Source organism: Limanda limanda, chromosome 2, assembly GCF_963576545.1.
Source record: "Limanda limanda chromosome 2, fLimLim1.1, whole genome shotgun sequence".
Taxonomy (NCBI): Eukaryota; Metazoa; Chordata; class Actinopteri; order Pleuronectiformes; family Pleuronectidae; genus Limanda; species Limanda limanda.
Genome location: NC_083637.1, coordinates 23,682,719 through 23,707,024, shown reverse-complemented (window position 1 = coordinate 23,707,024; position 24,306 = coordinate 23,682,719). Strand labels below are relative to the sequence as shown.

The following is a 24,306-nucleotide window of genomic DNA, read 5'->3' as shown; positions in this document are numbered from 1 at the left end:
TAAAGAATTCAGATTCTGGTACTTCAGTTCAATCTTAAGGTAAAAAAACATAACTACAAACAAAAATACTGCATTCAGACTTTTACTTTTATTATTAAAATACACTGAGTTATTTGCAGGAAACACACTTAAAGTATCAACAACCCAGCATGAAAAATAGAAGTAATGTTTGTTTTTATTTGTATGTTTGCAGGATTGTGCAAAAACTAGGGACTTACATGTAACTTGATGGAAGGATGCAGTTTGTGTCAGGAACAAACATATAGATTTGTTGGTGTGATAGGGACTGATATTCATGTGTGAGTGTGTGTGTGTGTGTGTGTGTGATATATTTTGTCTATTTATCTAAACGTGGTCTCATGAGGGAACCGTTGGTCCTTGGAGGAGGTGTGCACTGTCGTGAGTGACATTCTAGTTCATATCGGTGCTTTTCCTTCTGTGACGTGCCAAAATGAGTGCAAAGGGCCTTATAGGGCCACTCGATCCATGAGCCTACTTGAAGCTGGTCACTCATACAGATTCATCTATATATTATAGACAGCCTGGGTGTGGTCAGATGGGTGCAGGTGAGTCCTTCCAGGTCCCAGGCACCAAGGTAGTAGTTTGCATTCACTCGTGGGGCTTTGGCTCCTGTCCCCGTCGGAATGTGTCTTCCATTACTCCACTCATGGGTCTGGTTACGTTTCTCAACTGTCTGTGTGGACAATAGAATATTATAGAAGATAATGTAACGCACATTAAAGGTTTAAAGGTCTCTAAGAAGTATGTTCAGACTTATTTCTGCATTGTTGGAGTAGAAGAACAAGTCTGGAAGGACGTCAAGCCTCAATTGGACTGTGCCACGATCACCACATAAGTAGGGGTGTCAAATAAACGCCACCCCACTCTCGCTATATGAGGCTGCGGGTTAAAATCTTTCCTTTGTTTGAGAGTGCAACTAATATGGAAATTTTAAGAGTGACTGTACCATGTGACCGACACGTCACCTGTCAGCGTGACTGCTGTAGTTATAAATGACCCGGACGCCCCTCTGAGAAGATGGTTTGCCCCGCACTCTCCGGCCCGAGCGTGCACTGTATTGTGACAAAGTTACGGAGAGTTGAGAGAATCCGCCGGACTGGTGAGTGGCCCGTGTTTACGTGTTTGTGTCCAAGCTGCTGGACTCCGCTCGGCTTCCTCCCGGGTTAATAACACCACACACATGTCTTCGGTCTGCGTGAGACAGCTCCGAGAGAGACAGCTCCGTGAGACAGGTTGACAAGTCCGCTGGTCGGGGGCAAGCGAGTGGTTAGGAAAGTGGTTAGAAAAAGAGAGAAGTGTTTGAAGGAGTGATACCGTGTCGGTCTGTTGTGTGTTTCTCTGAGTTCACAGTGTGTTCACTGGTGATGTCTGCGGAGGTGCTTCTACTGTCAGTGTTTCGGTTGAGTGAGCTTTTGTTGTCTCTCGGGCAACCACTGGGGGTTTGTTGAGTCCTACTTTAACAACCCCCCCCCACCCCAAACACACACACACACACACACACACACACACACACACACACACACACACACACACACACACTTGTCTCTTTACACTTACAGTAATGCGTCCCCTTGCTTCTAACCCTCAAACGAAGTCTTAACCCTCAAACTAACTAAAATTGGCCCTCATAACTATAGAAAGACATAGATGTGTGTATATATGTTTGTGAGTATGTTTGTATGTATAGGTATGTGTTTTAATGTATGTAAGTATATATATGTATGTATACATGTTTATATACGTGTGTGTGATTATTTTGGGCTATATAACTGTATAAATACATAGATATAAAGATATTTCTGTAGCACACACATTTCCAGTGTCTGGGATGTTGGCAGCAGTGAACCTATAATTTGATGTGCGTTTTTTCTGAATGAAGGCCGAGTGGCATGCAGTGTTCTGGCCCTCAGTAACACTGTAGTTGTGCACGTGTACTGTGAACCTAATAGAGACAGCAGAGTTGTTTAAATTGGAAGCAGCTCTCCTCTTGCCTGCTCTTATTTCTCCTCTGTTAGTGGTGCTCGGTTTGGTTCTGTTTTCTCCGCCTGCTCTTTTCTTTCTTTGCACTAAAGCATTGACTTCCAGGTTTTTATCTCTCTTCCTCCTCGCTCTGTCATAGCCACATTTCACAGGGATTCAACTGTGATGCTTATCTGAAAAGATCGGGGTACTGAAATACTCGCCTCGGTGCCGTGTGTGTTTACTGTGGCTCGGTGCCGCCCTGATCCCTTTGTTGGCTTTTGTCAGCACAGTTGGGAACTGTTTGCCTTGCACTTGTCGAGAGTTGTCCGGCGTGGACAGATTCTTGCACACCCATATGCGTTGACCTTATATCTACTGATAACCGCCTTTCCCTTTGGTAATTGCCTCACTTCACATGGGAAATTAGCCAGTGTTATGTTTGTGACTTGAATATACTACCCTGCTAGACATCTTGCAGCTCTACAGTGATTTTGTCCCAGAGTCCATATTTCCTCTTTTGAAGCAAAAAGAAGTTCTCCAATGAACTTGTAAGTGACCCAACTTAAACCCACACAGAAACACACTGTATTCCGTTGTCCCCTGCTCGGTTTCCCAGCATATTTGATTTTGGCAGTCATGCAGCTCCACTCTGACCCCCGGTCCAGCTCTGTTGAGCGTTTGTCCCCCTCCCACAATCTCATCCCCTGCCTGTACAGTCTCAGGGGACTGCCTCAGTTTTAGTTATCTAATATTCAGACATCAAGATAAGACACAAAGCACGGCTGAACACCCACTCTCCTATAGAGAAGGACTTTGGACTCCAGGTTTTCTGTTGTGCGTTAAGATTGTGCACAAAAAGAGATTCACATAAAGGAATAAATGGACTGGGAAACAGGCACTAAAAGAAAATTGTAATTCCACCTTTGAGTCCTCGGGTGATGAGAAAAGAAGAAACAGATGTATGCAGTGGATTGTTCAGTATAAGAAGGCCTGAAAAGATTGAGCTCAAGAGAAGGATTAAGGTTCATGGTACCAGAATGACATTTTTAAGTCATGTAGTCAGCGTGTTGGCTGGAGTTCAGAGCTGCGCCCTGCTTTATGTACGCTGCTGATATCATATTCACTCAGGACCAGAACCAGAATTCCCTCCGCTCTGAGTAAAAAATCCAGGTGTTGGTGTCTAAAACACACACACAATGTATAATCATTACAACATGCTCTCAATGCATGTTGCTCTTGCGTCAGTGCACTCTGCCCACTCGCAGTAAACAGAAACATCCAGTTTGTACCTGTGACGTAGCGGATGCCTTCATCTTGGTTTTCTGAAAGTGACTATGAGAGGATAGAGTCCTGTGTGAAACTGGTGTCTGGGAAAGACTGAGCTTGTTAGTGGTGAAGCAACAGATCAGTTTAAAGGGGATTTTTCTGACAAATGCTTTCATATGCAGTTTGAAGGTTAGTTGACTGGTGAACTCTTCATTTTCTGTCGTGGGTGCATGCAAACAGGAAGTGTTTACAGGATTTATTGAAACCTAAGTGGAGATTAAAAAATGTTATGTACTTAGAGCAGTTATCCATCTCATGAACAATTCTAATTGCTTTCTTCAGGCTTTTTAGAGAAGCTGCCAATTGGTAATTCAGACTAATTCCGACTTTTAGCAGAAAGTGCTACTTAACAGTAAATGGTCATCATTCAATACCGTTGTTTATTGTCTCTCTAAATAATTGATTCTGCTCAAATACTCATAGAAGCTTTTGAAGTTTATTTTTGAATTATTTCACATAATTATGACAGTGCTCATTGATCAACAGAGAAAATACTCAGATGAGCCAGAGTTAGCTGTATAGGCAAATTTTCATCTATCGTCCTCAGCCAGTTCTCATTAGGGCGTGAATGTTTTTTGTCACAGCTTTAGATAGTGTTTACTTTTAGGTTTTATTAGTCACTAATGAATATCTGGATTTAATTAATCAGAATGTCATACACTCAACTAGTGCCTTGTTTTATGCCTTGTGTGATTAGGGTTTTTAAAACTTCAGGACACGTCCTCACTGGGACTTGGATGAAAATGTTATATGCAGTTGTTGCTCATAACTGTGGGCAGATTTTTGGAGCAAAGTTCAGGTCATTAAAAACGACACAAACACAAGAAGCACCACACTTCCTCAAAATCTTCCATATGACACAACGAATGTCACAATGCATTGCTCTGTCTCTGTCCATAAATATTCATTTCACTGGTGACACTGCACCATCTGACTCTGACCACAGTCCCCATCACAAGCGGTGCCACAGTGGATTCTGAAAAGAATTACGTAATTCCTCATGACACGACAACTTCACGACAAAAATGGACACCTAAATTACAGTAAACGCCACTGAATGTTAACTGCAGGGAAAAATATACATAAAGTGTTAAACAGAGCTTTTCTTTCGTCGGAGGGTTGTTGGTTATTACCCATTTGTATCTTTACCAAGATAAAGATTGCATATTAGTATGAAGTGTAAACAGGACCTCAGGCTGGAAGTGCCACAGTCCATAGTCATGTACACACATTTCCTCCAAACGCTGTTGAAAACGCTGTGCAGGACAAGCAGTGACATGACCAGAGCGTTGAAATTCCAAGGAAGTCAGCTTGGCGTGTTTTTTTCCCTTCTTCCTGTAACTCGCTCATCGCCCTGCCTTTTCCCCGCCTCTCTCAGGTAGAGAAAGCACCATGGTGGGAGTGGAGTGCCGCTCTGAGCAGGTGAGGGTGTGATCCCTCAGCGCTTCGTGACTGACGTCCGCACAGATCTGAACTGTCTGGGAGGAGGGAGAAGAAGAAGAATGGCCCGGAACGCTAACTTGGACCTGAACCACCCTCTCATGGAAGCTGGACTGGAGTAAGTGTCAAAGTTCGCGTCTGGCCTGTTTTTCCGGTTTTCTGTTTTGTTTGGCTGCTGTCAGCTGTCTGCTTATCTCACGCTGCTTGAGGAGGCCAGACCGTGAGCGAGAGGGCAGATCAGAAGGGAAATTCTTCCCAGAGGCTTCCAGGTTTTTTATTTTCAAACCAAAGTGACCAACTTCTTACTTCCACACCGTTTGTATGTGTGTGTGTTTTTAGTTGGCCCCTCTGTGAGTGAATGTTTCCATTCGAAAACAGGACTGATTGGCCCATGTGTGTCACTCTTCCTGTGTGATATTTGTAAGGGGTAAGTCAAAGGGAACTGGACTTGTTGTGTGTTTGTTCTTCTTGCTGTAAGACAGAAACAGTGTGTGCGCTGGGCTTTGATTTGTAGATAACACAGGAAGAAGATCACACTGAAGGCAGTCTTTGAAAAGCTGAAATGCTCCCAGTCGAATGGAGATGACCTCATACACTCCTCTTGGGTTGTTTGGTTGTTTGGTTGCTGTTTCCTCCCATGAGAATGTTTACGCCGTTGTGTTTGGTCTGTAGTGTCTGTGTATTGTTGTCAGTGACTCACAGTAAACAGAGCAGCGTGGATCTTTATTGGAATGCCTCTTGAATCTAGATGAGCCCCTATCCTCCTATTTCCTGTCATGGCATCCAGTCTTCATTCAGTCTGTTTGTCCTCCTGTCAGGAGTCCAGTGGATGAGGAAGGGGTTCATGACTCATTCAACCAGCTGATAGAAGAGCAGAGCCTGAATGGAAGACTGTCTGAAGCCTACGAGCTACAGGAGCTGCAGAGACAACTGGACGACGAGGGTCGAGGTACTGTGCCTTTTTAACAGCGCACACAGATGCATGTCTGCATGTCAAAGGGCTGGGTTTATATGAGAGCGGTGTGTGTTATGTGATTCTAATGTGAATAAAACATATAAGATGGGTGGGTTCAGACAGCTGGTCTCATTTTGGATCGTGGTCAGCAATGTCCTCTGATTCATTCCTCTGACATTGACAAATCTAATAAGACCAAAATCTATCTCTCCCCATCTTCCTTAAAAAAATTAAAAAAATATTTCATGTTATATATCATCTCATTTCTAGGTTGAAGGTACATTTCTTGAACATTGATTAGGCTGTTGTCAAACATTGTTTGGTTTTTAATTTGTCAACAAAAAAAAAGTGTCACAAATTTAAACATAATAAGATCCAATCAGGTATTAAAGAGGATTCAAGTTCCCATGGATTTGACACTGGATATGAATTTGCTAAAATGCTGTCAAACCTTGTCCCCTACATAAGATAAGATATTTGGAACTTTGGAACTAACCCTAACCCTGTTTATAGTCGTATTGGGATTTTGTTTAAATATTTACGTACTATATGTTTTGAGTAAAATAAAGATTTTAGATTTGTGTCTAAATATCATCTGAATACCTGTGGTCATTCTCAATCAAATCTGAGATTAAATTTATCGTCATATTTTTGTTTATATCTTTTTATTCCACAGATATTGTGCCCTACCTGTCCAACCCTGGACATGATCTTAGGGAAAGGAGGCATAGAGGAAGAGAGGTTGACTCGGCAGATGATGATGGCAGAGACCAAGGGGAACGCTGGTCCTCGGCCACCATGAAGATCCTGTCGTCCATGCCCAGTCGCACCATCGGTGGGTACTGCAGAAATTAAAAACATTATGCAGAGAGGAGATGATACAAACAAACAGATATGTATATATACGTGTGTATTACTGCTGTTTATTTAGATCTACTGCGCATGTGAGTGAATACCAGACAAAGAAATGTGTCTAAGTGAGTCTTGATTTGATAAATATTTTTGATTTGATACTAATTATTTCAATCCGTTCGCTAATATCTCGTGGGGAGGGGGGGGGCACTCAGGTCAATCTGAGGAGGGCTGTTTTAGACAGGGTAAAAAGGGTACTGTTTTAAATGATCCTTGTGGTATTTTGACCAAAATATGTTTCAGACATTTCATTAAGACCCCAATGAACCATATCAACTATGGTAAAATGGGCGTAATATGTCTCCTTTAAATTTTTTGGAGGGACTGTATGTGAGAACACAAATGTCCGAGGTCAGTAGCTCTGCAGCATTTCCTGCCAGTCCCTGTCTGAGTGAGACCATTTGAGAATACAGGAGGAAAATGTCCAGAGCATTCATAGTGACTGAGTGGCCGTTTTGATTATGTCTCTAATGTGCAATGGACACAAAACTAATTAAAACAAAGAGAATACAACCATCTCATTGAAGACATCAAACAACCAATGAAAATGTCCAGAGCAACATTATTTGACCTTTTCTGGAGATCATGTCTAAAAATCACTTTAAATATCTCAAGCTCATCGATACTTGGTTAAAACTTCTACCGGCTCAGACGTATTGAAGCTCAGCAAAAAAGTGTCTGCTGGGAAGTAAGCTGTTTATCGTAGTTCCTGAACAAATTTACATATAAAAAGTTTCATTGTATAGGCATTAATGCTGTATGTTACGCGATCGTTGAAAGTGATTTATAGTTCTTTACCTAACCACCATATTAGTAACTTACTGTGTCTCAGCCTCAGTGGAACATTGGCGTTTAACCCAGTTGCAGGGCCGACATGCTTCACACGTTGAGCTGTAAAAACAGACTTGTTTCGGTCGAGCAGAGTTTCATGGGGAAGCAGTTGGTGTGCGACCTTCCTGTCAGGTTCTGGGGCACGTCAGGTGCTCCAAAGCTGCTGTCCGATTTACCAGCTGTGCCACACAGGATATATATTTGCTGGTTTGACTTTCAACATCAGAAATAGAAGAGAGATAACTGTTCATGTTTCAGTGCTACCCCTCTGTTCTCAGCCAAGTCTACATGGTAAAGTGTGCTCCCTGGTCAAAATAGTTTTCCTGTTTAAATACACTGCGTCACCCTGAACCACTTTGTGTGTCATCTGAATACATTTTTCAAATGAAAATTACCCACTCAAGCATTTTGGCTCCGGGTCAGTTTGAATCCCCATCCATACCAAAATGCCCCAAAACAGCCTGATGTATCAGTGAAGAATACATTGTGACAGCAATGACCCATCAGCAAACGGCTGTAGTGTTTACATCATTGTCTCTCGACATTTCCGCCTCTGCTTGTCCAGACTAAAAAGTTTTCAAACTACAAAGGGGCCAGCAGTATTTCCTTACTTCTCCGTAGTGGCTCCAAAGCTCCAGAGTCGTGTGGACACCAGGCGTACTCGTAGCAGAATTGATGCATTTGCAAAATAAAACCTAGTCCTGTGGATGTAGCCATTGGTGCTGATGCATATCTGTCCTATTTTTGTCATGATGTGGTCATAACACTCCAAACCTGCGGAAAGACAAGAGCTACAGATGACAAATCCCGCAGCAATGTTTGCTGAACTCAGTTAAACTTGAAGTCTTTGTCTGTAACAAGTGGCAAAACAATTCCCAATTGTCCCAGTGCCTTGAATGGTGCTGATCCCATCTCTGACCCATCTGATCCCATCTCTGACCATCAGGCCGCAGCAGGGGAGCCATTATTTCTCAGTATTACAACAGGACCATGCAGCTGCGGAGACACAAGCAGAGCCGACCCGCCATCCGGGACTTCTCACGCTCTGCCAGGCCGAGCATCCGAGGCTACGGCATGGAGGACAGCACCGACGCAGAGGGTGCAGAAGGTGAGGAGGTTCACTGGCTACAAGTCAATTGTTCAGATGAGTATTGACTGTGTTTGTGTGTAGCGTCACGTCACTGATCACCCTCTCTATGTCTGTATGTTTTACAGTGACTAAAAGGGAACGTTTGGTGAACAACCTGCAGAACCTTTCCGTTAACGACAGAGTGAGGATGCTCCGAGCGATGCCGCTCAGTGTGGCTGAGAAGAGTGAACTCAGGTTCTAAAGATCTTTGTTCTCATTATTCATTTTTTGATTAAATGTATTTTTTGGTCTATCAGTCTAATTCCCTCTTTTCACCTCTGTCTTCAGGAGGTTAGCATTACAAAAGGAGAAACGCACATTTGCTGGAAGTCAGATCCCCTGTTGTAGTCGACTCAAATATTACATCATAATAGTAAGTTACACCACCAGCAATATTTGTCTGTCTTTTACTTCCTGTATTTGTTTTCCCACACCAAGACACAGCAATATTGACCATATTATTGTCAATGCTTGGTAACCAGCACCTACGCAAAACTAAATGAACTACATTACTAACTCAATCTCACAGAATAGTTTTCTATTAATCTTTTTAAAGAAGTGAAAGAAGAGGAAGAGTTGTGATTTAGTTTGATACAACATTGCAGGTTTTGTTAGTGTACCCTGAGGCTTTAAAAGGGTGTTTGGTTTTGTTATCAGGCAAGTGTAATATTTCTGTTGCCCACACAAATACCTCAGACTCACAAAAGCTAAACAACAAATACGTGTATACTGTAATTCTACTGCTAACTATTGTGATTTGTTATTTTTATCTAATTTTTCTTCTCGAATACACATACACATACATTATTATCTTTATTATCATTATTATCATTATTATGCTTTCACCCGAATCAATACAGTTTGTATTCTTTAAATTATTGTCTGTTGTTTGTGATTGCACCTATATAAAGTCTGTTGTACAATTGTGCTACGACAAGTACAACTATAAACATTTTCCCACTGTCCCTCCCCAGGCTGTGAGACAGGGCTGGTACAGCTGGCTCTCCTTCCTGCACTCCCTCCAGCTGTGGCAAATGGCGCTCAAGAGAGTGAGCGGGCGCTTTGGCACAGGAGTTCTCTCATACTTCCTGTTCCTTAAGACCCTGCTCTTCTTCAACCTCTTCCTGTTCCTTGTGATGGGTGCGTTCATGGTGCTGCCTCAGGCAGTGCATCCTCCAGTTCTACCGTCTGACAGACGCTCCTTCTCTGGACTGGAGCTCCTCACTGGAGCAGTAAGTAGTGTTCTGTGGTGACATTTTGTTTCAAAACCTCTCTCACGCTACGAATCCCCAGACATACTTGATGTGTGTTTATAAGCTATAAATCAATATGATGAGATCCCAAAAACAAGACATATTCTATTCAAACTGATCAATACAACAGAGTACTAGGGCTATATGAAGATACATGAAAAATGTATACTATTACAAGATTAAAGAAGATCAAGAAAAGGTTCCATTCCTTCTGCCTTCTGGATCTAAAATCTTGATTACCAAACTCGTTGTTTCTTTGGAATCTACCTTTGAATATCCCACAGATCTGCCATTGACCACTACCAAATATTTCCTTCTCCACAAAAGAGGCAATTTCCTCCAAGACTTTTAGTTCTGATGCTTGTAGTGCTGATGAGCCAAGTATTTTGTTATTTGTGAAATTTGTGGAAAAAAATATATCACACACTTTTGTCTTCAAAGCAGAACATTTAGAGTATTAATGTTCATTCGGTAATTTTAAACTTCACAAATTATGATAATGAAAGGCTGTGTGTCCCTGTCATTTTGTCTCAGGGCTATTTCTCCGACACAGTGATGTACTATGGTTACTACAGTAACTACACCCTACGTGAACAGTGCAGGGATGATGGTGGAGGGCAGGACATCTCTGTGTCCAATGGAACCACGCCGGACTGCCCGACCAAGCATCTGTCCTACAACATGCCTCTTGCGTACTTCTTCACCATAGTACTGTCCTTCTTTATCACTTGTATCATCCTTGTGTACAGGTATGGAGTGGTCTTTAAGAGAAGCATGAACTCTAATCAAATCAACATTATAGGGTTTAATAAGAAACATTTCTACTTCAGACTTGCTTTGAATGACACATCTGTTGCATCCTTTGAATGTGCAACTTCCCAACAGCATGTCCAAGTCGTTTGGCCAGAGCTTCAGAATCGACAAATCTCACAGTATCCTGGCTGTGAAGGTTTTCTGCTCCTGGGACTTCAAGGTCATCAAGAGAACATCCGTCAAACTCATGTCGGAGAATATCTGCACCCAGCTCAAGGTACATGGTACACACACACACACGCACACACACAAAACTCTGATTATAGTCATTATGATGGTTGTGCCATGAGATATAGGCACAAGTACACAAACATCCTTTCCTCACTTTGTTTTCGTCTCTGTCACAAGACTTACAGGAATGTGATGATCTAAAGCATTCTTCTCTGTCCCTCCCTTAAAATATCCTTCTCCTCTCTCTCTCTCCCCTTCCTTCTTCTCTCTCTACAGGAGCTGCTAGCGGAGGTGAACCATAAACATGTCAAGAACACTTTGTGCCAGAATCTGTGGAGACTGATGGTCCACTGTATAGCGTGGGCTATCTGCATAGCAGGCACCATTGCCTGTGTGGTCGGCATTTACTTCTTCTCTGATTTCATGCACCAGGTGAGGCGCATTCACCAGTTCGTCACTTGGTAACTGAACATCAACTCACTGGAATAAAAAAGGACTGTAAACCCTTTCTGTCAGTAACTGTTCCAACTGTTCATTGTTGCTCAAAGAGAACAACTCCCTGCTGTTACTTGTCACCATCACTGTTCCTCATTTATAATGCTGTATTATCTGTAGCCAAGCGTCTGATTGCACAGTCGACAATCTGATTTCTGTTTACACTGGCACACACACGCCTAGTTTACGTGATTGGCCACATGATACACATTTTCAGTTGCACATTAATCTTCATTCATCTCAAATCACTTTGTTACTGTTTCTGGACTGAACGCAGTCCTGGTCTGTTAAAGTGGAGATGTAATATGACCGATACAAAGCTTAATCACTGTTGTAGAAGCAGGACATTTTTCTATTGACGTAGCTTAAGACAGCTATGAAGTAAATGGCATCTGTAATGAACAACCTCAGTATATTTTCATCCCTGTCTGCAAAACACAAAAAGTAGCAGACACATTTCCACAAAAATGCGTGCGAGTATGTGGGTCATGGAAGAACCCCTTACATTTTCTTGATGAGCATTTTTCAACATCTTCCCCATTTTCCCAGGGATAAATTCATGAATCTTGATGGAAAATATCTGGCATATTTAGAGGTTGAAATAAAGGGGAATGTTGGTCTTTTGTGGAGGCAAGATCTCCATTCAGTGGCATTCTATTTATTTATTTGAAAATTGCTGCCTTGCTGGTGCCTCCTAGTGGCGGTATCGAAAAGATGCTGAGCAGAAATTGAGGCAACAACCTGCAGTGACACTTAAGAAAAGACATCATCCAAATTTTCTGTTTTTGTCTCTTATCCCCACAGGACCTCCAGTATAGAGCTCGTAGTCCATCGACCAACAAGAACCACTTGTTGGATGAGGCCAGCCTGCTGGCTCTGCCCGTGGTGGTGTCGCTCATCAACCTGCTGCTGCCCGGCTTGTTCAACCTTGCAGCCTGGATGGAGGACTATCAGTCACCTTCTGTCAGCACATATGTCGCCATTGGCAGGTACAACAGAGAACCTGTATGGAAAGACACAGAGTTATGTGAGGTGTAAGAAAATGCAAAGCTGTTAAGCAGTTTGCAGACATGAACTCTGGGAAATGTCTGAATTATTGGGTCTGGACTCTCTGGAGTTTATCTTTCATAAAAGAGTTTCACTTCCTTTGATTTAAAAAATTACAACCTGCCAACTTGTTTGCGGTGAATCCTCTGGATAATATTTTCTAGAGTTTTTACTCTTTTGCTGTCTGTGTTTTTTAGGAACTTGATGTTAAAAGTGAGTGTTCTTATCGTCCTCTGTTACCACTGGCTGGGTCGGGTGGCCAATGACTCTCAAATGGTAAAATTAATGCTTAGACACCATTCTCACTGTCGCACTTTTTTGTTCAAAGCTGCATCAAGGAATATTTGCTTAATCTTATTGTTTGAGTTTCTGTTTCAGTGTGTTACTTAATGACTGTTTCTGACTCTGCCTTGACACATCAGTGCTGGGAGAGTTTTGTCGGCCAGGAGCTTTATCGCTTCCTGCTGATGGATTTCATCTTCACTCTGCTGGACACATTGTTAGGAGAGTTTCTGTGGAGGTGGGTCGATGCATCAATAAGCTCTTTGTATTTATTTCTCTTCCTCTATCTAATCTTTTGCTATTCGAGCCTCCATGTTATGGGATTTACTGCTCAATGCACTCTGACTTCAATTTACAACTTCTTTTATATCCCTACTTTGAACTTATTTTGTCAAAATTTGATCAAAAAGTTGACATTGGCTCTAATTAACAGTGACTCATCCTATTTACTTAATTAAGATCTTATCTATTAACAAATCTATTTTTCTCTGCTCATGTTACTTTGAGTTACTCTGCCTGTTTATTATTATTGTTAAGAAAAGTGCTATATATCTTTCTCATGGTTTTAAAATATTTTTTTATCAATAATTATGGCACAGTAAAACTTGGACCCAAAATTTCTCTGTCCTTATTTCTCCGTTGATTTCTGTTTCTTCTTCTTTGCTCCTGATCTCTGCAGATTGTTTTCTACGAAGGTGCTGAAAAGGAAGAGGAAACCAGTTTTTGATATCGCCAGGAATGTCCTTGACCTCATCTATGGACAGACTTTAGCCTGGTACGAAACTTACAGTGAAGTTCGCACGGTAGAGCTGAGGGAAATCAAACTGTTTCTGTGCAATGATGATGAACATTGTGTTTTTCAGGTTGGGAGTTCTCTTCACTCCTCTCCTGCCTGCAGTGCAGCTTCTCAAACTCCTGCTGCTCTTCTACATTAAAAAGGTATTTGAACTAAAAGATTTCAATTAAAAAGCACAAAATAAACTTTTTTTTGAAGAAGTGAAAGGAGAGTAACAGTTGTGATGTTGCTTGATACAACATTGCAGGTTTTGCTAGTGTACCCTAGTGTAGGCTGTAAATGGGTGTTGGGGGTATTTCCTGTACGTTTTATTATCAAGCAAGTGTGTTGGTTTGTGTGTAGCGCAACAGAGACGAGGAGACATACACACACACACATACACACACAAACATTTGCAGTAGTGAATTGAAGTAATATCGCCCAGCCCTACCCTGGAGTCAGTTTGATAACAAAATCTCTACTGTCCTTTAGTTGTGTCAGATTTGAGTTGGGATGAAAGCGAGGACCTGTGACCTCAACCTGATTTTGTTTTCCCACAGAGCAGTGTGATGATGAACTGTCAGAATCCTAGGAAACCATATAGAGTCAGCCAGATGACCACCGTCTTCATCACCCTCCTCTGCTTCCCCTCCTTCCTCGGTGCCTCTGTGTGTGTCACGTACACCATGTGGAGGTATTCACACTACATACACTACATTCATTTATATTAAGTCAGTGTGGACTTAATCATAACCGCTAAAACACATTAATAGCACCCCTTCATCTTAATTGTAGGTCATATGAAAACAAAGTGTGCTTACTCATCTCATTGAAGCCACAGTGTTGTTTTATTGGGGACCCTAACCTATTGTGCAGTAACCGTTCAGCTCCACTTTTGCCATAATTCAATAAAATTTAATCTGACATGTCACCTCGTTGTCGAACCGAGCTGCAGCTCTGGTAGATTATGTTGTAACATTAACACTGTATGTATGTATACCCTTTATCTACCGATCACTGTGACTGAGCTTTAGACAATTGTTGCAGTTACTTAAGCTGTTTTCAGAAATTACCAATTGGGTAACAAGGACAATTGGGCCGGCACATTTTCCAGAGTTTGCCTTTCACATATGAAGAACGCAGCAGGAGATAGGGCAGGTCAGACATGTTTAGAGCAACAGGAAAGTCCACAACAGTGGGGGGGGGGGGCGTCTGTGTAGAGAATGCAGGAGGAAGGACATGACGCATTAATTCACTTTACCTTTACGACATTGCGTTTCATTTCATCTTGCTGCACTCTCACGTGAGCCCACTACCTCGGACATTCCTTAGACATTTACTTGGGGGCTGGCAATAAACTTCTCGGAAAAAGTCTGGAGCAACTTACTCAGACATTTGCATTGTCACATGCAGCCCTTCTGGATCATTTCAGGAGAATGTGTGGAGTTCAGTGCGTGTCTTGAAGATTCCAGAGTTGTGAAATCTCACTGCACTATAAACTGTAGTGCAGTGTTTTGAAATCTGATTGAACCTTAAAATTCATGATTTTATGAATTGTGATTCTAGATTTTAGTTGAAATAAACACCAACAATGTTTGAGCCACTGTAACCCCAACCGTGTCACATTCACACACTAGAACGACCATGAAATGGCCACTAAATAAGTTGCTCAGTTGTTGCCATGTAAGTGATGATACACAGTGAGATGTTTCATATATCAAGGTCACTAACCAGAGATTAAAAAACGGGCCTATGTGATCATTATTCCTTTTATTTGTTTGTAGTCAGTTTAATCCATAGAATCTGTAATTCTGAATTCTGTAACACGCTTTACATTCTCTACCTGCAGTTTAAAAGTCTCGAGGATTTAAAACACTGGTTAAGTCATGCATCATAGCTTTGTTTTAGGTTTTCCTGGTCATGACATAATTCTCCTCAATTACAGGGGATTAACTGAATGAACAGCGCTGTGTGTCTGTCCCTGAGAAGGTTCTTTTTGTGGTCTGAGAATCAAGACTTTCCAAAGTACAATCCCCACATGTGTCTTTTGTCCTCAGTATCAGCCCGTCCTCGTCCTGCGGTCCATTCCGTGGACTCAAAACGATGTTCCAGTCGGGGAAACGCTGGGTGGAAGAACTGGAAAAAGATAATCCCAATTTGTCCGTTCTGGCCAGGGCTCACTCTTACTTGGTGGAAAACCCTTTCTTCCTGTTTGTGGGGGCAGGAATTTTTCTGTGAGCGCACACACACACATACACACACATACACACACACACACACAACTCGCAGCAGCTCTGGTGTGTTTTATACATTATCAAACTGTATTATTCACTACATTATCATTGAGATCAATGTTCTCTAGCGCTGGTTGTTCTGCTCTAATCGACTCTATCCTTTTTGTCCCTCAGGATCGTCATCTACTTCCATAGTCAGGTGGTGGATGGTCAAAGGAAGATCATCACTTTACTACAGGAGCAGATAGAAAATGTAAGACGAGTCAAGTCAGATTTATTTCTGTAGCATGTTTATAACAACAGGAGCTGAGCCAGAGTGGTTTACAATCATAGGGAAGAAGAAATGATACAAGTATGGATTAAAAGAAAGTAAAAACAGAGAAAGATGTAATTGAAAAATAAAATCGACATTGGCAGAATCATCACACAGAATCAAGCAGAATTAAAAGCAACATTAAAAAAGTAGGTTTTTCATTTGAAATAATATTTATTATATTATGAATATGTTTTTAAGCCAAAGAAATTTTGAATTAGCAAGTTTCCCAAGATCTAATGTGGGGTGGACTCTCCCAGAGTTTAGGGGCCACAACAGAGAAAGCTCAATCTCAAGAAAGCAGGGATTGAAAGGAGTTTTTAAGAGGACGATTTAAGTGACCGAGTTTGACACCAGGAGATCAGTGATATAATGAGGGGCAAAAGGACAGCACCTACATAATTTAGATATCTGTTTCTCATTATGTTAAAATATGAAGATATTTATAAAGAAGACTCAAGTGAAAATGTTTTCCTCTTTTTGACATGTCTTCATTGTCTCTGTTCAGGAGGGAGACGATAAAAAGTTTCTCATCACTCGCCTCCAGTCCATCCATGAGCAGAAACGAACGCCCACTCAAAGACTCTCCAGTCAGGTGAGTCTGTGATGCTCCTTTGTTTGTCTTTACTTTAGCGTCTCATCTTCAGTCCTGTCTGAAGCTTTTACTTACTGGTGGTTTTGTTTCTTTTCCAGGACTCTTCATGTTGAAGCAGCTCTGAAAACTCTCATCACTGACTGAGGTCTGGAAAAATCTTACACCCATGGGAATATAACTGGAATATCATCAGAAAGGAGCTGCAAGAAATACAGCCAAAATCAAATATATTATTCGTTTGGTAGTTTTTAAATTTGGAAGTATTTTTACTGGCTGCAGTATTTTAGAGGACGAACAAACAAATCAAAACCACCAGACGTAATATAGCTGTCTGCTTCCTAAACAGAACAACCATAACAACATTAGCTGTGCATGACTGTCCACAGAAAGGATGACTGCTGAAGAGGAACTGAGAACAGACAGAATCACTGAGGCAGTTTGCAATAGTTTTTAAGTTTTAAAAATCAAACTAAGCACCTGTATAGTTATGAAAATCTTGAAACTGATATTGTCAGTTCAAAAAGATTTCAAACATCTCCCGTAGAAGCACTTTCATACTGACTGTGAACATTTTTTATCCTTTTGATTTTATAAATAACATTTTAACAGTGTCTATGTTGTAGGTAAGCTTGTTGTTGTGGGTGTGAGGAACTTAACTGTAAATGTTTTTTATGAATTTGTTTTTTTAGGTTGAAAAAGTCATACTTTTTAAATTAAATTATCTTTTATGATATTGGTGTGTATTTGCATTTTTTGTCAAGTGTGGGCACTGCTACAGCGCAAGAAATTATAAGTTACAAAATCAGTCTTAAAAATAATATGAACACATATGTACTGTTAGCATACAGGATTTATTTTTTTTACAAACATGCAAATAAAAAAAATTATTGAGACATTAGACTAACTGTATGTTAAATAAAATATATTTTCAGTCGAAAAAATAAATACACAAGCACCTTGAAGTAGCCTGAAGGACAATATTAGAGAAATACATCTTAAATCTGTGTACCTTTTATTTGTAAATATTACCCATTAAATTATTTTTTCAAAATGAGAAGCAGCATATTTGTCGGATGGTGGAAACAGCAGCACCGAAGATCGATTTGTGATTGTGATTTTGAGAGATGACAGAAGAGAGCACCAAATCCCCACAACACAAACTGAGAGGTGCTTTCAGTCCGGTACCTCCCCATCGAAAATCATCAGACTATTTCAGATTAGAACCACGAGTCTCATCTGCATATACACATCATGTATTTACATTACATGCACACACAAACACACTGTACCCAGCTTTCATTGTACCTGTGTACACCTCACAATAATGGCAAAGATATGTGTTTAAAACTCATGAGGCACTTGAGAGTTTTTGAGTTGCTCAGTTTTGAAAATGCTGAGTTAATTTTGTTTGTAGTTTAGAAGAACTGACAGTTTTCTCATCGGTTTTGTTTGCGTCTTCCATTTATGTTCAGCACTTTCCCTCGTCTCTGCAGAGTGGCTTCACTCAGTTCCCATTATTTAGAATTCCCAGCAGCCTCCTGGGGTCCATGCCCTGCTGCTGAGCCATCTTCTGCACATCGAAGCCCAAGTGCTTCAGGAACTGGATCACACTCATTTCATGTCCCGTCAGCTGGTCCCGGATGGTCGGGCAGGTGGGGTTACAGTGAGGCCACGGGCAGCTGTCAATCAGATGCTGGGGGCAACCCCTCATGGGCGGGGTCTTGTGCCTGTGGTGGCTGTGGTTGCCGTGGCTGCCGTTGATGTGGAGGTTGTCCTGGAGGCTGCGGTCCCAGCAGTGGAGGGCGCGGGGCAGAGAGGTGCCCTTCACCTGAATGTCCATCCAGTAACTGGGGGGCGGGGACACAGGGACAGAGGGTCAAAGGTCGACAAGAGAGACTTAGAAGAAACAGGAGATACTTTGATTCAATTTCAACTCTCGCCCTCAAAATGCTGTAGACATCATACATATTAATGTATGAAATGTTTTTACACTTGTTTGTATTTGTATTTGAAGTACCTCTGCCAAAATTTCACCCCTGTCCGTTTGTCTGCTTGTTTTTAAGCAAGATTACACAAAAAGTACTCGATGGATTTCCATGACACTTAGAAGGATGCAGTGTGGGCCAGGGAAGACCCATTACATTTTGGGAACTGAGATCTATGGGTGTGTTAGGGAAATGTAACATGTGACCACAATATGATCATGTTTATTTCCCCTTTGATTGATCATGATTGAATCTCATATAATGTAACCTTGATCATGTTGTATCCTGTACTACTGAATGAATCTTGAACTTATTGCTTTAACTAAGGCATTGTTGTTTCATGTGATCAAAGATCCCAACCTTTGACTTTGTAACAACCCCAACCAGAGTGGGAGGGATTAGCCAAATGTATAAAGACAAATAACTGTTTTCCATCTGTACCACAAACTAACCTTTGTGGTATGCACCATGCTCTGAGCATTAAAGTGTGAAAATACTGTAAGAGAATTGTGTCTCTTTTCCTTTTTGTTAAGGTGGGATTGTAGAAATTGCCACGACAGACTTAACCATCTGTTATTTTCTCTATAGATAGTGTTTCATTTCAATTTGATTAAAAAAATACTGAACCAAAATATTTGTATAGATCTTGCGCTATTATATATATTAGTAATTACTATGAGTGTAGAGTACACACCCCTTGTTGACATCACAAAGGCTGTATGTCTTACCTAGGCCCAACAAACGCATTTGACAGCATTTGCAGTTCCTATAGTTTATTTCTATAGTATATTTTATCTTTTATATTCATTATATGTTTTATATTTTATTAAATAGGGATGAGTAAAGTTGTAACAGTTCTCCATTCATTAATCTGACAAGCTGTGTGTATAGAATCAATAACAGAATGTTAGTATAGTTTTATTCACTCACCTTCTGGTTATGAGCTCATGAGACAAGCAGGCCGGAGCAAACATCGCCCTACCAATCAAAACAGAAACACACATTTAACAGAAGTAGCTTTATTTAATGTTCTTCTTTGTGTGAATATGTGCGTGCTTGTGAAGCTGGGTGTGTTTGTGTGTCAGTCTTACGGTACGTCCCGCAGCGTGCTCCTCAGCTCCTGCCCCAGGGTCTCTATGTACCTCCACTGGGCCTCGTGGACGGGTTGTCCCGTCAGGTGGATGTTGTCCACAGTCAGCTGGGCCTCATCAAACAGCCACTGCACCACGAACACTGGGCCTGGACAGGAGAGAGGACGTCTCCGCAGGTCAGACTTTCTATCAACTCACCAGCCTTTGTCTTTAATGTCTACGTCAGGCTTATGGAGAAGTTCAGGGTGATTTCTCACTCACTTTTTAACGAGGAGTAAACTTTATATCCAAAGAAACAGTTCCACTCCTCTCCAACATGGGCCTGTCCGCAGCTTTCAGGAACCAGCCCGCCCCAGTACCTGCACAAGCCCAAAGTATCACTACATGAATCCTGACCTCCTCTGTCCCTCCACCAGTCTGCCCATCCGTCACCATCTCTGCCTTACCTGACACCTCTCTTTATGGCCTCAGTGGGGGCACAGCTGATGGTGTCCAGGCACTCTGTGAACTTGTACTGTTTGTTGTCCAGGAACCATCCGGAGTCCGCCAGGCCCCTCACCTGCACCCCCGTGTAGCCCTGTGACTGCAGCTGCTCAGCAACATGGTCCACGTTCAGCAGGACCCCTGTGCCGCCCGCACTAGTGACAGGAGGAGTCTGGTTAGAGGGGTGCACCTGAGCAGTTATCTTTGGTAACAACACACACTCACATACACACTCACATACACACACACACACACACACAGTTTGTCCAGGACTGACCTGCTTCCTGCCAGAAGAAGAACCTTGGCGTTGTCCAGACCTTTTGTCAGAAGCTCATTCACGACCTCCTTAATGATCAGTGAGCCCATGAACGCATAGTCACCTGTCAGTAAGAATATTGTTTATTTATCAGCATATAATCAAAAGCTGACTCAGCTGAAAGCATATTGTGTGTGTGTTATTTTATTCATTAGTATCCCAAAAAAAACACTTTATGACATTTCAGTAAGTAAGTTATGGAGGAAGTTCCAAAGGATATGTCTGACAGAGATAAATTGGATTTGTTTGATCTCTAACTCTTCTATTCATTTCCCCATTTCCTATGCCTTGTCATTTCCAAGACATTGATCATTCTTTCTATAAATATCTTCAACCAGAGCCACACAAGCTCACACACTGAGTCACGTGTCATCTCATTTACTGTCTCTTACTGTGATGTGTCTTTGGGGTGGCTCCGCTCCACACGTCACTGGAGCAGTATGGGATGAACCTGCAGGAGAGAGACAGCGACACAGACGCCGTGGAATCAGATGTAAAGTCAACATAACACAGCTGTACAGAAAGTCTATTGGAAATAGTCCTATAAAGCAGCAGTATGTGAAAAAATGAAAATAATACATGAACATAAACACTTTACGTTAATGTTGGCCAATAATAAGATTGACATGTGGTACTTTCCCATGTATGTGCACCCTACACTATCACTGCAGTATGTGAGAGAACTGGATTAGTTGAGAAAACTAAGCAGAACACAGGAGAGTATAAACTCTAAACTGAAGAAGTGAGCTCTTACACCATGTTGGCGTTCCACCAGTGCGGGTTTTCCTCTGGCTGGGGAGACAGAATTCCCGTTCCTGTGAAAAAAACACATGAGATCTAACGTTTAATTTTACTTTCTGCACAAATGTCCTCATCACAGACTCAAGAAGCCAGAGTAAGAGAGAAAGGAGTTCAAATGCTTGAGGCTACTTGTTAAAATCCACAGACCTTGATGTGTGTGTGTGTGTGTTTCCCTGTGGTAAACAAGTCATTAAGTTTCTCTGCTCTGGTCAGCAATTACATGCAACCATTGAAGAGCTGTGCGGCTGCTGCCCTGGCCACCAGTGTAAAGTGTACACAGAGAGGGAGCTGGAGGCCAGGAGTCATAAACAAACAAGGGGTTCCCTGATGGACGGAGGGAAAAGAACCAGAGAGTCTGACTTTAAAAGATTAACGCAAGCTCAGCTTAAAAGGAAACATAAATAAGTCTATGAATCTCTTCCATTCAGGGGATGTTTCTTTTTTCCAGAGGAAGGCAAAAGCCCTGCAGGGGCTGTGAGGAGATTTTTCAAAAGCTGCACAAATGTGTAACACTTTCATGTGTGTTTGTGCATATGACACAGAGTGCAATGATTATGCAGTCAATAATGTGTCTGCTTTGTTACCTGTTCTGGTTTGTGGCCACTCGGTGGAGCTCATCAGTCTCCTCATGGTCTCATACCTACTGACACAGGTCTGCCTGTTGAAACAGTACCATCCACCTGACCAACACACACACACACACACACACACACACACACACACACACACACACACACACACACACAGAAGCTTGTTAACAGTTTAGGGACAGTTATCTGTCACTGCGTTGAGCACTCTCTGGTGTTCAGTATCGGCTTTATTTCTCACCTTCTAAAAACAGCAGCCACCTCTTGCTTCCTTTTGACTCCTTGATGTAGTACCTGCAAGAGAACACCACAACGAGTCACTGAGTGTGTGTGTGTGTTTGTGTGTGTGTGTGTGTGTGTGTGTGTGTGTGTGTGTGTGTGTGTGTGTGTGTGTGTGTGTGTGTGTGTGTGTGTGTGTGTGTGTGTGTGTGTCTGTGTCATGCACACACAGACATATACAGAACAAGCCCAACACAAGTGCTGCGATTGGGATGCTATGTTTGATGCTCATAAGAAAGATTTGGACTCTGATCACTCTCTGCAGGATCCTGTTTCCCCTCTGAGCTGTACTTGCTTATAAAAACATGGGGAGAGGAAAGTGATGATGCTGTTGGCAGAAGACACACTCACAGCAATGACAGCTTGGGTGAGATGGATCCTCCTATTCACACTATATCACAACGGTTCATTTGATTCATGATTTAAATGTACAGTAGTTAAAACACAATTGGGAACCCAGTGTCTGATTTAAAAAGTAATATTAGTCTATTTATTACTGATGCAGAGGAATACTGCAGGGATGGGCCAGTTTATTTAGAAGTAATTTCCTCCTTGTTGTATTCTAGCTGCTCGGAATAACAACAGAAATCTGTCAAAGCTACGAATGTCTGAAGAGAGAAGATTGCGTTACGCATAAGTCTGTGGCTTTGGTCGCACTGCATGCGCGCATCCATCTAGTGGACTATACCGTAATCATTTAAGGATCTTAAATGATTAACGTCAAAAACTTCTTTAGTTCTCAATCCATGTTTGGTCCACCCATAACATGTCATCTCTGCAGTCTATAGCTCATTGGCAGTGTGCACTGCTCTCTTTCTATCTCTCTCTCTCTCTCTCTCTCTCTCTCTCTCTCTCTCTCTCTCTCTCTCTCTCTCTATCCCTCTCTCTCTCTGATCGGAGCTCTTGATCCTTTGTGGTCACAGTACAGGTGGGATGTTTGGTGCAAAGAAGCGCAACTAAGGTTCTGGGTAACGCCTCCGTATGGTTTATCCAAAATAAATCTCCAGATAGGCTTACAGTGACAGCTGATTTTAAATAACACTCATGTGTTAGGTCTAGACACTTACCCTGCAGGCGACCCATCATTGCACGTCACAGACGCATTCTTGACAAAGTGCAGCTTCATGTCTTGCTCCAGTTTCTGCGCAGAGCACGGGTACAGCGACTGCGCCAAGTTCTTAATCTGCACCATGAAGTTATCCATATTCCCCTCCACGGCTGTGAAGTCTAAAGGGAAGCTCTCTGCCCCCTCCGCCCGCTCCCTGTGCGCATGAGCCGGCTGCTGCTGCTGCTGAAGCTGCTGAAGCTGCTGCTGCTGGAGCTGCTGCAGCCGGCGAGTCTGCGCACGTCCGCCGCGCACTCTCCTCGCCTCCACCGGTGCGCTCAGGTGGAGCAGCAGCAGCAGCAGGAGGAGGAGGAGGAGGCTGCAGGAGCGCACCGCGGACAGACCGGCAAAGCCTCTCGCTACACGCTGGCCCTGCATCTCTATTACTGGAAAGCGTCTCTCGAGTGGCTGCGAGGGGTCCGGATCAGACACAGCATGTCCTCACGCAGAGGAGGGGAGAGGTTTGAAAACGCACGGACGCCTCTTGGAAACGATCGCTCACGCAAGGTGTGCTGAATGACGGCAGGTCAAAGTTCTCCATGGGGCCTCAACGTGTTGACAGCCGTATTTTAAATTGTTTTTAAATTCACCCCAAATTGAGCTCCTGCATCATTTCATGTCCCAAACTTGTCTGCGCCTCATCCAGTCGGAATGCGTAATTACGCGCGCGTAAATCCGTCGTTAACCCCGCTGCACCGGCGCAGTGGTCGACCTGCTGCCTCTGGGGTCTGGTCCTCACGAGCAGCGGAGGGAGAAGGGGCTTTATTTGGAGCAACCCCCCCCCCCTCCCTGCCCCGTGCTTCTCACTCTCGCGGGCCAATCGTTGTTATCGTTGGCTGATGCTCCCGGGGGGGGGGGGGGGGGGGGGGCGTCGGTCTCTCACCGAGAGAGAGCGCGCGTATGCCTGGCACGCCCCTGCGCTCGCTTCGCTCACACACTCGATCCCTTTGATGTTGGGCTCATCAAATGGCCACGCTGCCTTTGAAGTGTCGCTGCTGGACATAAGGATCCGCTGCAGACACAGACTGTGATCAGGCGCATGTTTTGCGGTTTTCTGGAGGAATGCGCCCAAAAAGGAAATCCGCATCGTGGCTTTTGTTTGTGG

The 24,306-nt window shown here is 42.6% G+C and overlaps 2 protein-coding genes across 2 annotated transcripts; one reads left to right on the top strand and one right to left on the bottom strand.

Moving 5' to 3' along the window:
* Positions 1-1,065: 1,065 nt before the first annotated feature.
* On the top strand, positions 1,066-17,287 carry tmc6b (transmembrane channel-like 6b). Its single transcript, XM_061088992.1, has 21 exons — positions 1,066-1,120; positions 4,688-4,867; positions 5,568-5,698; positions 6,381-6,539; positions 8,394-8,555; positions 8,663-8,771; positions 8,865-8,949; positions 9,551-9,808; positions 10,364-10,578; positions 10,715-10,859; positions 11,090-11,245; positions 12,113-12,297; positions 12,553-12,631; positions 12,778-12,875; positions 13,317-13,412; positions 13,501-13,576; positions 13,973-14,106; positions 15,470-15,646; positions 15,821-15,899; positions 16,468-16,554; positions 16,653-17,287. The coding sequence occupies exons 2-21, from the start codon at positions 4,812-4,814 to the stop codon at positions 16,665-16,667; spliced, it is 2,502 nt and encodes an 833-aa protein (XP_060944975.1). The 5' UTR covers positions 1,066-1,120; positions 4,688-4,811; the 3' UTR covers positions 16,668-17,287.
* Positions 17,288-18,058: 771 nt separating this feature from the next.
* On the bottom strand, positions 18,059-23,315 carry notum1b (notum, palmitoleoyl-protein carboxylesterase b). Its single transcript, XM_061095020.1, has 11 exons — positions 23,164-23,315; positions 22,059-22,111; positions 21,815-21,910; positions 21,184-21,244; positions 20,822-20,880; positions 20,391-20,493; positions 20,077-20,268; positions 19,892-19,989; positions 19,631-19,778; positions 19,470-19,517; positions 18,059-18,401 (listed from the first exon to the last, which is right to left on the bottom strand). The coding sequence occupies exons 1-11, from the start codon at positions 23,298-23,300 to the stop codon at positions 18,059-18,061; spliced, it is 1,338 nt and encodes a 445-aa protein (XP_060951003.1). The 5' UTR covers positions 23,301-23,315.
* Positions 23,316-24,306: the final 991 nt, after the last annotated feature.

What these genes read in the sequence shown, in the direction of transcription:
- notum1b (XM_061095020.1), bottom strand. Translation starts at nt 23,300, where the DNA reads ATGGATAACTTCATGGTGCAGATTAAGAACTTGGCGCAGTCGCTGTAC. An exon ending in GTGGCTGCTGTTTTTAGAAG is followed by an intron (nt 21,911 to 22,058) that starts GTGAGAAATAAA and finishes TGTGTTGGTCAG; the next exon opens with GTGGATGGTACTGTTTCAAC. An exon ending in TGGTGGAACGCCAACATGGT is followed by an intron (nt 20,881 to 21,183) that starts GTAAGAGCTCAC and finishes TCTCTCCTGCAG; the next exon opens with GTTCATCCCATACTGCTCCA.
- tmc6b (XM_061088992.1), top strand. Translation starts at nt 4,812, where the DNA reads ATGGCCCGGAACGCTAACTTGGACCTGAACCACCCTCTCATGGAAGCT. An exon ending in ACTGGACGACGAGGGTCGAG is followed by an intron (nt 5,699 to 6,380) that starts GTACTGTGCCTT and finishes TTTATTCCACAG; the next exon opens with ATATTGTGCCCTACCTGTCC. An exon ending in TCAAATATTACATCATAATA is followed by an intron (nt 8,950 to 9,550) that starts GTAAGTTACACC and finishes GTCCCTCCCCAG; the next exon opens with GCTGTGAGACAGGGCTGGTA.